The sequence below is a fragment of the Vanellus vanellus genome, assembly GCF_965231255.1.
Source record: "Vanellus vanellus genome assembly, chromosome: 8".
NCBI lineage: Eukaryota > Metazoa > Chordata > Aves > Charadriiformes > Charadriidae > Vanellus > Vanellus vanellus.
Window position 1 is genome coordinate 1,781,096 of NC_138913.1, and position 12,992 is coordinate 1,794,087.

General features: G+C 40.3%; 1 protein-coding gene across 1 annotated transcript in view; it reads right to left on the reverse strand.

Moving 5' to 3' along the window:
- The window catches only part of PLCH1 (phospholipase C eta 1), a gene marked incomplete at both ends in the record, with an annotated part of 74,119 nt that overhangs the window by 22,331 nt on the left and 38,796 nt on the right, over positions 1-12,992 (reverse strand). The window contains 5 exons of the mRNA XM_082487245.1: positions 397-504; positions 3,283-3,454; positions 5,031-5,151; positions 6,732-6,935; positions 9,163-9,256. Coding sequence (XP_082343371.1) covers positions 397-504; positions 3,283-3,454; positions 5,031-5,151; positions 6,732-6,935; positions 9,163-9,256 — 699 coding nt within the window. The remainder of the gene's footprint in view (positions 1-396; positions 505-3,282; positions 3,455-5,030; positions 5,152-6,731; positions 6,936-9,162; positions 9,257-12,992) is intronic.

The following is a 12,992-nucleotide window of genomic DNA, read 5'->3' on the forward strand; positions in this document are numbered from 1 at the left end:
GTTTCACACCTCAATTTTTTTTCATTTGTATGTCTCCTTTCATAATTTTCATCTAGAAACTGTGCAGTAGTTCCCATCATGCCGTTGCTTTGAGTACTACGCATTTGTATCCGAAAAAAAGCCTAGCATGCTTACAGTGCTGGCGCCAGTGTTTTCAGTCTAGTGTACCTAAAGTACTTACATCTGTTATTTATAGGATTTAAATGACAAAGTGTGCGTTTCTGAACAATGTCACTCCATATCTAACTGTGGAATTATATAAATTCTGTATCTTAAGGATCTGACTTAGAAATCAAAGTTAAAAATTCTAATCCATCAACAACTGTAGGATTATGGAGTATGCATGTAAGAAACGTAGAGATGTAACAGTTCTGGGAACTGAGTATATGCACATACATAGCAGGTCTTTAACTTGCAGTCGTCTTCAATTTCATCGGCACTATCCTCATCTGAAACTTCTCCTTCCTCAGCATCTGCTCCAAGACTGTATGGCAACTTTTTACCCTAAAACGAGGAAAACAATATTCACAATAACTGCCCATTTATTGTGCATTTATTGTCAGTGTTATTTAGTGCAAAGACCAAAATAGTCCATTCCTCAACTATTCCTCATGTACATTGTGATGAGGTTTTAGAATTTGTTTTCAGAGAGTCTCATGCAAACTGGTTCAAGGACTCGGATTATCACAGGTGATAATTTAAGTATTTCTGGAAGAGTTTGTTACTGAAAAATCTTTGCAAGCTTTTTCAATAAAAGCATACCATGTCCCGTCTCTGGAGCAAGCCAGCAAGCGTCCAAATGATTTTTTTGAGTTAACTCCCAGATATTTCAGGCTTACCCCTGGCAAGCAGACTCTTATATACTTAAAACTCAAAATCAGAAGCTGAGACTTTGTTATAGGCTCTGCATCAGAATGGAAAATGCAGATACAGAAGAACTCACTGCAAGCAGCCATCAACATAAAGGAAGCAAAGCCTATTTTAACATTGCATGCTCATGCAAGAGTGTAGTCATCAATCCAAAATTTTTTGCTAATCCAGTACTGTGAATGTATAATACCTACATTACAAAGGAACTACTTTAATTCCATGTCTAGTTTCCAACATCTGATTAGTGGTGAGCATCAAACAGAGGTTATTGGCTACTTCTGGTAAAAATAAAAAAAAAAAATAAAAAAAAAAAAAAAAAGAGGCTCCAACAGATTTTAAGAACCTTAAAATTTTTGGCCATGGGACCTCTGAAGGTCTTCGGTCCAAACTTGCACGCAGGGAGGATCACCTCCAGCTCTAGGTGAGCTTTGCTTAGCCAAGTCTTGCAAACTTTCAAGGCTGGAGAGTCCCCCAGCCTCCTGGGCAGCCTCTTTCCATAATGCACTACCCACAGCTGAGGAAGCTTTTCCTGCCATCCATTCTGCACCTCCCAAAACTGCAACTTGTGGCCAATGCCTCTCGCTTTACCATCTGCTGCTTAATAAATCACCTATTAAACTTCTGTGTTATTGCTTCTGTGCTTTCCTCGGGGATTGCAGAAATGTTCACAGTCTACTCGTTTCATCAGGGACAGAGTTGGATAAGAATCACAGATTTCTGCAGAAACGAAGAGGATTGCTTTACAGACTGCATTTTGAAATTAATAATGCTGCCCTGCTAATGAGTGGGTCAAGCTCACTTCACACTCGCACCTTTATACTGGCTTAAATCCATGAGTATTATTAGAATTACTCTTCATATACACTAGCAAGATGAAAATTACACCAATTCCTTCAAATTGTTCAGCTAATGAATCAATACTGCCTTTCAAAAGAAAATGTAGAAAACAGAGCAAGAATAATAGCAAAAAGATGAGAAACTGGCTTACTTCTCAACAAGACGCTGATCCCTAAATATGATTTTATCTTTTCCAACAGGGCTGCTTAAATTGAGCAGGAGATGGGAGATAGGGTTTTGTGAAAAGCTACTATGATGCTGAAAACAGTATTCCTCTTTCTAAAAACATTAGCTCAGCTCCACACCATTCTGTAACTACTCACAGGGTGTCCACACTGTTAGCTGAAGAATCACATAAAAGTTACAAACTCAAACATGCTAGGAAGACCAGCGCAAGAGATCATGTAAGAACAGCACAGCATCAAACCTCTCTTGCCTTTTGTGCATTGACACAGAATTTCAAGCCAGGTTTGCTGGGTTTTGTTGCATGACTGCATGCTTGCATAGTTTGTTAACTGGGAGTTACACAAGAAAACCCATTCAGTGAAATTCAAAAATCGCACTTGAGCACTCAAAGGTTTTCTAATTCAGTCAGCTCCGTACTGTACACTGAAATACATTCAAACTAACATCAAATCAAAATTGTGAATCCTTGTAGCCAGCTTGATACAGAGGCTACAGGAGGGAAAAATAGCATCTCAAGAGCTCACAGCAAAGTAATTGCCCCCATGTGTGAAAGTAAATTAGACAATCTAATAAGCCACAACTCTATTAATCATCCTCTCAAAGCTCTGCCTTGCATTTCTTTCTTATTATATCCATCTTGGTCTTTGAAATCCCTTTCAGAGCAAATCCGCTTATACTGAGAGGCTCAAACAATTAATCTTGCATACAACACTAACTTCAGTGCCCCAGGGCCTCCTCCCTCGCTGCTCCTTATAGCCACCTTCCGAAGTGCTCTCCTTTCACAAACACAGCTGATGAACCATGAAAAGAGTTTCATTTCATGAACTACTGCTCATAGCAGGGTGAGGGGGAAATGCAAGAAAATGCAAGAAATTTTCAGACACTCTTACGTTACTCCAAAATACTTTGTCCAAGGAAGGACTGGAGGATAATGTTTAGATACTATAGGGATGTGAACCATACAGAACATTATCCACTAATGACAAATTTCAAAAAAAGAGAAGATAATCAGGTTCAGGTAACTGTGTCACAGTTCATTCTATCATTTTATAGCACTTCTCTGCTTTCCTGACTTGGTGCTAAGGTTTAAAAATAAGCGGCTCTGACTTTAAGACTCACAGATAAGGTGCTTAAGAAGTAGAAAAATTTTCCAATGCTGTTGATATCACCTCCCTGTTGAAACACTTACAGAAGTACTCTGGGACACTTGCCAAGTCCGAGGGAAACCCTGTTTCAATGTCTCTGAAAAGCTCATAATTTTAACTCACTGCATCTATACCATTCTACATGGTACTGCTGAACTGGTTCTCCAAAGCCAAAGAAAATCTATGATAAATATCACATGCTGACTTCTGTTGCATTTTGAACATGCCACCAGTAGCAAGTTACCTTCACTAGGATTTTCCCTTTCAAATTCTGAGGGCTAGGAAGCTGTCTGGAATCTCCAGTGATTACAGATGACAAGTCCAGTTTGTCACCAAATATCTCCTTCAAGTACTGAGCGATCTTCTTTTGCTGTTGAATACTGCAGTGGTTTTCAATAGACAGTATCACTGGAAACCTAGAAACAAAACCCCCAGACATTGTCATAACTGTTTTAAGAGAGAAGACCTGCACAGCTTACCACATAAACGGGTTTAAGCAGTTTGCTTTTGCATTGTCACCAGTCTGAAAACAAACTCACTTTGGGAGGAAGGACTTTGCACATGAACTCCCAAATCCCTGCTCTGTCAGAATCCCTCGGACAGTCCCTGCAGGTGTTTCTGCCCTCTCCCTCCCACCCTACCCACTAGTGCACAGGGTGACAAAGTTTGAAATCAACGACCACCAAGTGTGAGCCACAGAGAAACTTGCAATAACGCTCAGCAGCAATGCAATGCCTTTCTGGTCTTTGTGACTGAGCAGAAGGTACATTACTCCTTTGCAAGCCTCATACAAAGTCTTCATAAGCCATAAGTGATCAACAAGCTGCTCCTGGAGAAAAGGGTTTTGAAATCAGATTCAAAGGAATTGCTAACTCCTCTCTGTTCATCTTCCAAAGACTGACAGCTGTATGAACAATTTGCCTTTGTCTTAATAAGTGCAACCACAGTGAGTCAGACCAAATCTCTGCCGATGCCCAGACTCTGGAGAATGAGAAATATTCAGGAATGCTTTCCAGAATACTCTCCCAGGCTCCAGGAATTCGCAGTTTCCTGAGCTAAAGACATTGTTTCTTTATATGACAGCCTATTTCTTCCACAAATTTGCCTGGTTGTTTTCTAAACTCTTGGCAGCCTCAGAATCCTGTGGCAATGAACCCCACATGCCAACTACACACCAAATGAAGAACCACCTCCTTCAGTTTTGAAATTATTACCTCCTATTTCTAATCAACAACACCAAACTTTTGGGCTCAGTTTTTTTGTGGGTTTTTTTGTTTGTTTGTGGGTTTGTTTGTTTGTTTTTTTTTTTTTTTGGGGGGGGGGGGTCACAAGCCCATTGTTGGGTCACTTTATTTTTTTCTTTTTTTTTTTTTAATAAAGGTAAGTAAGCATTTTCCCTTTATTCTCTCTAAACTACTCAAAATTCTATACACCCACTCACGATTTGAGACCGTTGTGTATATATATGGTTAAGCTCCATAATTTTCATATTAAACTGTTATAGTACTGCAGCAAACAAAATAGAATCTGAACATTACCAAACATCTCCATATTTCCCTATATGATGTATGAGAGAGCTTTTCAATTTTCCTACTGAAATTAAGTATTTTCCTTAGGTAGAGTATAGTTTGGTATTGGATTTTTAAGGAGAATTTCCCTGTCAATATAAGTGGGAAGTTCTTTTCAAACAAAGGACCAAAATAATCTGTAGATATTCAATAGCCTCAGACTGTTCAAAATATTACTGAGTTTACAATGCACGAAAGGTCTTTCTAACTTAGGTTGAACTTTCTAACTTGATTGATGGAAAGAGCTCATGCAGTTCAACAATAAATATGACATTGGTAATAAACAAGGGAACAGAATCAACTTTATAATTTCTCAATGTGTTTAAACGAATATACGTACTTCCTGATGTTGATTGCTGATTCTGACATGGGATTAACTACACAAAACAGACAGATGTAGCTTCAAAACTGACTCTACACTTACTCATTTTTGATGAAGGCGTATTTATTGATAGTTTCTGCCACATCACGGAAGAGTATTTTAGAAGTAAGAGTATAGCCATGGTGCACTACTGGCTCTCCATCTGGACCATCCCAGCAATCCACTATTAAGACAAAAAAATCTATACGTTAAGAGATGTCCATGATCTTAAACATTTCTGCTGATTTTGCTTCCCAGCAGAACTCACGTATACTACTCAACTGTGCAGGTGTCAACAAGTTTCATTCAATCTAGTATGACCTACCGAGTTAAGACTAATAACACAGTCTTTTCCTACACCAAATGAGAAATCTGCAACCTAAACCTGTTTTTTTCCCCCCTTGTATTATACAGAATTTTTTTCTTCATATATAAAATTACAAAGGTGTAATAGGTCAAATAATGTTTACAGCTATCTCTTGGAAAGCCTCTTCTGTTTCTGAAGACAAACTATTTAGAAACCATTTAGCCTTTTTCCACTCCCAATTAAACTTGCAGTTTTATAACTGACTATAGCAAGAGTTGCATCAAATCCATCACACATAGAATGGACTAGGACAGTAATACTTTTCCTAATGAATTACTGTGCCCTGGATTTACATCAAACTTGTCACTACTGTTGTCTCTACAGGAAGTTTAAAATCTTCAAAGAGAAAGCTAGGGAGCTGTTACCTAGGCTGCACAGTATCCACAATAGTTTTGACGTCAAGCGAAATAACACACTACAGTACATTCTAGTGAACTTTCCTATAGAAGGGAAAGTACAGTGACACACCACCTAATTTTTTGAGGTTCACTTTCTCTAATTAGTTTTTAAATTCAGATTATTTTTTTTTCCCAGAGATGAGTTTTGTAACAATGATCGTAAAAAATTAAAATTGAGTTTAAAATTGTCAAAAGACTTTATTCAACCCAGAATCTTGAAAAGAAACACACTAATGTTATTATTTAAACTGTGCAGAACTTAAACAAGAATCCAACACAATCTCCAGGCTATCAGACAAACAGCATCTTGTTTTCTTCCACCAGCATCCAGCCAATGAAACAGCACCCTACCTCTCTATTGTGGCAGACCAAACCAAGTTTCTCAGCTCTAAGATGGGGACAGAAACAGATACACAGCTGTGCTGATAGAAGGCACTATTTGCTCACCTCTCCTCCTCCCACAGGCACTTTTCATCTTCCCTTTGCATCCGCAGGAGGAACTGCGTATGCAAACACCCACTTTCCCATTCAGCTTATGAAAGAAACAGGCCTTTGCTGGCTCAGTTCCTTCTGAACAAGGTGGAGTAGGAAGCATTCCTGCAAAGTGGGAACCTCCAGCACGGGGAAACCGCAGAGCGGAACAACCAGGGCTGCTCTGCTGGAACTGCAGGGCCCCAAACATATGCCTGTCCATTGCCTTACTGGGGCTTGTACCACTAAAACACACTTCACATAAACATGGGACAACGGAAAACTTGCACTGACTGAGAAAAGCATAATAACACGGCAGCTGGCAGGAGAAAACAGTGGTGTTGAAGTTTGCCCGAGAAGGTCATTCCCAACAGAAAAATTGCTGTTTAGACTGTTAGAAAACAGGAGGTTACCACTGAAGTTAATCAGACAGTGAAGCATTAATGCTTTGAGTTTGCCACTGACTTTGCACTTCAAAGAAATATCCATCATACTTCTCACCACCAGCAAGTTACACCACCAATATACCTTCAATACATCGACAACCATCCTGCAGCACTCGTGCATACATCTCCACTCTGGACTGGGAGAGCAGTTGGTCTCCTGTCAGGTATGTATTGTGAGATGAAGCAATAAAGTAGTTACAAAGGGGTTGATCCATATCCTGATGCACTTCGCAATGCAGTGGATTAAATATATCGCAAGCAGGACTGCGCATGAAGTTGGTGAAACCTTTGAAAGAAGAGAAACATATTGCCAAGCACATGATTTGCACTCTAACATTTTTTTTTCTGTTTATGCTTGTCAGTGCTAACTCGTGCCTCCAAACCCACTGAATCGCATAGCAGGGATTAATCTTCCTGTACCCCATGTTTTCAGCATGTTAACTGCTGTCTGGGGCTTGCCTGATTCTCTGCAAACTGAGGAGGTTGCACAGACTCAGTCCACTGCTGGCACACGCACAGCTATTTCTTTTTGAGGCCTATGGAAGTTCTGACCCCTTTGACAAGAACACATTCCCAAGATCCAACCCTTGTCCCCAGACGATTTTCAAACAGCTTTGAACTAGAAAAGCAAATATAACACATTTACGACTGCCAAATAAAAAAGAAAATGAACAAGCATCTGCAAAGCATGGCATTGAGCTAAGCCTCTTCAGAAAATAATTAACAACCAATAGTAAAAAAAGAAAGTAGGATTCTAAGAGATGCATAAAAGTAACGAATAGCAGCTATATGAGAAGACTGAAAAACCCCACAGATCGATATGGCCACTACCCAACCTATTTTCAGACCCGATATTTCATTCAGACCCTCAAAAGGGGCAGATGACAAAAGTGCACATGTAAAAATTCTCTGAAACCCTGGAGAAGCTCCCTACACCAAATCTGGTGCACAGACTAAGACAAGTGTGCTCAAACTGCCTTCTGCAGTTCAGATGAAACCACTCTGCAATAAGGTCTCCCCGGAACCTTCTCCAGGCTGAACACTCTCAACTCTCCTAGCCTGTCTTCCCAGCAGAGGGGCTCCAGCCCTCGCAGCATCTCCAGGGCCTCCTCTGGACCCGCTCCAATAGGTCCATGTCTTTCCTATGTTGGGGGCTCCAGAGCTGGACGCAGTACTCCTGGTGGGGTCTCACCAGAGTGGAGTGGAGGGACAGAATCATGTCCTTTGTCCTGCTGGCCACGCTTCTGATGCAGCCCAGGGTATGGTTGGCCTTCAGGGCTGCCAGCACACATTGCTGGCTCGTGTTAAGCTTCTCGTCAACCAGCATCCCCAAGTCCTTCTCCTCAGGGCTGCTCTCCAGCCATTCTCCACCCAGCCTGGATTTGTGCTTGGGATTGCCCCAACCCAGATGTAGGACCCTGCACTTGGCCTTATTGAACTTCATGAGGTTCACATGGGCCCACCTCTGCAGGCTGTCCAGGTCCCTCTGGATGGCATCCCTCCCCTCCAGCACGTCTGCCTCGCCACATAGCTCGGTATCATCAGCAAACTTGCTGAGGGTGCACTCGATCCCACTGTCCATGTTGCTCACAAAGATATTGAACAGCACGGTTCCCAGTACTGTCCCCTGAGGAACACCACTTGTCACTGGTCTCCACTTGGACATCGAGCCGTTGACTGCAACTCTTTGAGTGAGACCGTCCAGCCAGTTCTTTATCCACCAAGCAGTCCATCTGTCAAATCGTGTCTCACGAATTTAGAGACCAGGATACTGTGCAGGACAATGTCAAATGCTTTGCACAAGTCCAGGTAGATGACATCAGTTGCTCTTCCCTTGTCCACTACTGCTGTAACCATGTGGAGGAAGATGTCTCCTTCCCCCTACCCCAAAATCACCATGTAAATTATGCTGCTTCATGAAAGCTCTCTTCTGGGCAAATTAACACACCACTTAATCCATTTCATTCCAATTCAGATTTTCATTTGATACTAAGTTGGATTCTGGATAAATATACCATCTATAGTTGTTTTAGCAAACAAGGTGAATAAGGTATTAAAACCCAAAGAAAATGCAACTATGCATATTTCATTTCACATAAGCATAAATCGAAGGACTGTACAGGAGCAATTGCAGATCTACAGAGACAGAATGAAAACTTTGCATTTATTACTCCAGTTAGAACAGACTATAGTATAAAATACATGGTATAGAATGTTTTATGGCTGTGTTTTACAAATACACAGCTAGCAATAAGTTCACGCAAGCCTAAGGCATTCACATTAGTGTACGATGGCTATGATGTATTGCTGCATAACACCAGCTGCTAATTCACCCCACCTACTCTCATCTCTCCCATGTCTCACAAAAATGCACCTACACTGCTGATTGCTGATCTTCTACGTAACTTTCTACTGCAGTCAAATATTATAAACTACAACAAAATGCCGTTACCGCTTTTCTATTCCACTACGTTATATCAAAACAAAACTAATATCAAAATCACAAACTTTACCTTCAATCCCAAGAACATTTTGCTTCTTGTTTTCTTCTGATACTTCAAACTTCTGTATGATGTCAAGACAATATTCTGGCGTCACATTATTCATCTGCACAAAAACGACAGTGTTGGTGCACTTATTTTTTCTGCCATGTCACCAGCATGTCAAAATCTACTTTAGGCTTCTAGGTCCAGCTGAAAAACTTTATGATCAAACATTAACTTCAGACAAATATGAATAGGACAGTTGGTAGCACTACTGTAAAGGGGCTTTAAGATTTTTATCAGCAATGCACAAGCCTCACAGCTCTTACCTTTGAGGAGAAAAATAGGAATGAGAGGTAGCAATCACTTAAAATCACTTGTGTCATTTTAGTTTAAAGATGAAAATTAGCTGTTAAGCACACTTAATAATGGTTGTACTGAGCAATAGTGCTGAAATAAGAACTATGAAATTGTAGTCTTTAATATAATCTACTTAAACATGCAAAAAGATTAGGCAGGGTTTGATTTCATTTTCATGCATTTTCCAGTTCTGTGATTTCATTACTTCCAAGAGAGTTCACGGTAATATAAAGGCTATGAGATAAATAATTAGATTCTGAAGTGAAAACCAGCAGTTCTTCTGAAACAAATAAGAGTTTTGTCATCAGCTTCAGCTAGCCCACAACTGAAGTTCTAACTGAGTAGTGGGGCCAGAGCATCACCATACACTTACATTTCTTCTAAAATTAAAGGAAAAAAGTAGCTTCCATCCCTCATCTCATCTTTTCTCACCCTCTGCCCCTTGAGTTGTAGGAAACCAAAGTGAGAACTAAGACTGGGTGTATTTTGTTTCCTCTACTAATAATGTCACAGAGATGGCAATGATGACACTAAAACCTTTTGCTGCTGGTTTGTACTATTATCCTGTTTACTGTTTGTACTCTGCATCCTTTGCCATAGTCAGCTCAAACACCCTGACATGTTGAGCAGTCTGGAAGCAATGGAACACGCAGTCCCCTCTCTTAGATAGCGTGTCAACTCTGTTAACATGATTGCTTCAGGCAAATGCAGGAGGGAGGTTAGTCATCCTGCAGATTACATAATATTTATTGTTTAAATCCAAAAATGGTCCCTCTGTGAACTGTTCTCTTACTAATGGAATTCTCTTTCAGATGGCAAAACCAATTCCATTTACTCTGCTCTGTCTGTAGCCTTTGATGAATTTGTGCTTTCTGTTATTTGCTGTAGCTCAGTATTCCCAGCATCAGCATTCAGCTGTATGGAAATCTAGATGTAGGGCTGACTCTCTTGATCTGGTCTTCTCCAAGGGCCTGAACCTGCCAAGTGCTGAGTTCCTCCTAAGACGTGTGGGTGTCATGACTGACCGTATCTCATAACACCTAAATGGCTACAGCCTAAGTATGAAAAACTACCAGAGGAGGGGAAAAAATAGACAGGTCCACATTAGAAGTACAATAACCGAAGGCAAACAGGTGAGCAGCTCAAGTCATACGGTGACTCAAGCCAAAAAACTTGGATATATTTTGCAGCATTTCTCCCCTTTACCCTTCCCTATGTTTTTTCTCTTGCATGGGGAGAACACGGCTCAGTCCATTTCCCTCTCCAAACATTTTATTTATATCTCCTAGCTAAGCCAACAATATGAGACGCCTGCAGGAATTACACAGGATAACAGGAATGAGAACAATTCAGTCAAGAAAAATAACTGATTATCCTAGCTCAAGTAGATGTTGCTGTTTGATTGCAAACACTATTCATAGCAGGCCCTCCTTCAGCACAAGCTGGCTAGAATTCACTTTTGCATTATGCCACATGGCGCCTTGATGGCTGAGTGGCAGGGTACTTGTGTGCTCCAGGAACAAAAATGTCTAATTTAGTCCAAAGCTGCATCTGCTAGGGAAAAGTCCACTGATTTGTGCTTTATAACTGAAGTTTAAGACAGATGTCAATTTCAGCTACTAATCTAAATTTGTTTTCATTAAGTTTTAAAGTATTACACTAGAAATAATATCAAATAGTAATGATCATTGTTGGTGACTGATTATTTAGATACATGGAGATGGGCAATGGTGGAGCTTCCAGAATCTCTTAGGCTACTTTCTGTTTTCCGGGTTAAAAGCTTTAATTTAAATGCAGATATGTTCTTTAAAAGAGTTGAATGACCAATAAGATCTTGGTTTTTAAGTAAATGAACTAGCAATTAATTTTCCTAAAATAAGATCCTACAAAACTACCAAAAGAAGCAACATTATCCCTAATCTTCATTGAAGAGATAGGAGAAAGAAGAGAGAAATCACTTTTCATTTCACCTGTCTCCTTGGAAGCAGGTCAGACAAATCTATTGCCAAAAATTTAATGTGACCTGAAGCTGCAGCGCACTGCAGTGCCAGGTAATGGAAGAACCCTCTTCTGTAAAGGCCCGTAAGCTAAGAATGGGAATTGTTCTCATTTCCCATTCTTGTGGGAAAGGAAATAAGAGAAAGGAACGTAAAACAGAAGAGAAGTTATGGGGAAGAAAAAAAAAAGGAAGGAGAAGTTAGAAAAGAAGCGCAATGCTAACAACAGGTGTTCCTAAACAGGATGCCAGCCCACCAGTGTGCCACCAGCGCTCTGATGGTTTAAGCTTTAATTGTTCACGATGCTATAAGAAATATCAAAATGTAAATAATCAAGGCAAAGACATTCTTCCAATTTCAGTGCAAGATGTCAATGTAAAATGTCATGACATATCGACTCATCGCATAAATCAGTTATACTGATTATCCTTTTGTGTAAGCATGAGAGATGGAGGAAGGCATCAGTTTGCTTTCCAACTGAGAGTTTCTGTTGCCACAATAAGTTTTGGGTTTTTGCAGAAAGCAGCAAGGATTGACCAGGCACAGTGATCCGATATTGTCTTCCTTGTCCAATATTAACAAGCTCCACAATCCCTCCTCTTTTCAAAGTCCATGTACCAACATTGACATTTTTATAATTTCCGATTCCTTTTGGGATATTAGTTCCTGATATCTTTCAGTACACACGGTTTCACATCACGGCCTAATATACCAACATTCCCTGGCATATACTACCTCATACTCCTTTAAAATTTCTTCCAAGAGAACAGGTACAGTTGTTTCAAAACATTCATTTTCTAAAAGTGTACTTAATCCTCACTTAGCACTTTTTGTCAGATTTTCACTATTCACCGCATCACTAGTTATTCCTGCAGCACTGTATAATTAACATAGACAGGTAATAAGAGTAAACTTACTCTCTCAAGCAGGTTTGACTCAAAATGCACTAACCCATATTGAATAATTAAGGAAAAGTTTTACGTAACGATATGTGCATGTTCCAAGGGTGTAATTGTTATAAAACTACTTCCTCTTCAGTTCAATTACAATGAATGAGGGCATTAATTTTGCCAGCAGTTTCATTTGGGCTGCATACGGAAGCAGCCCTTTTAAAAGATACAGGTTTAGTACCAATACAATGGCGTAGCATTAACATTTCCATCTGGTCCCTGTCACTCGGGAGTACGACGGGGCGCATCATGCAATATGCGGCACTTCCCTAGAGCATGCAGAGAACGCTGCTGGAGGCGTGATCTCAGCAGGCTGCCCTTTTTCTCAGGACAGATGAAAACTGTATTGCAAAATAACTGATCCATGGTAAGGCAGCAGGTGGCAAGCAGGCACACGGGAAACCTCAGGAAACCAGAACTAAACATTTCAGGTTTGTAACACCAAAAAAGCCCTGTAACTGTGTCGAAGAGGTCTCTGCTGCGACTGAAATAAAAGCACTTGATGTGATACAGATACAGCAGAAAGGAGAAGGGAAGGACAGACAGCAATCAG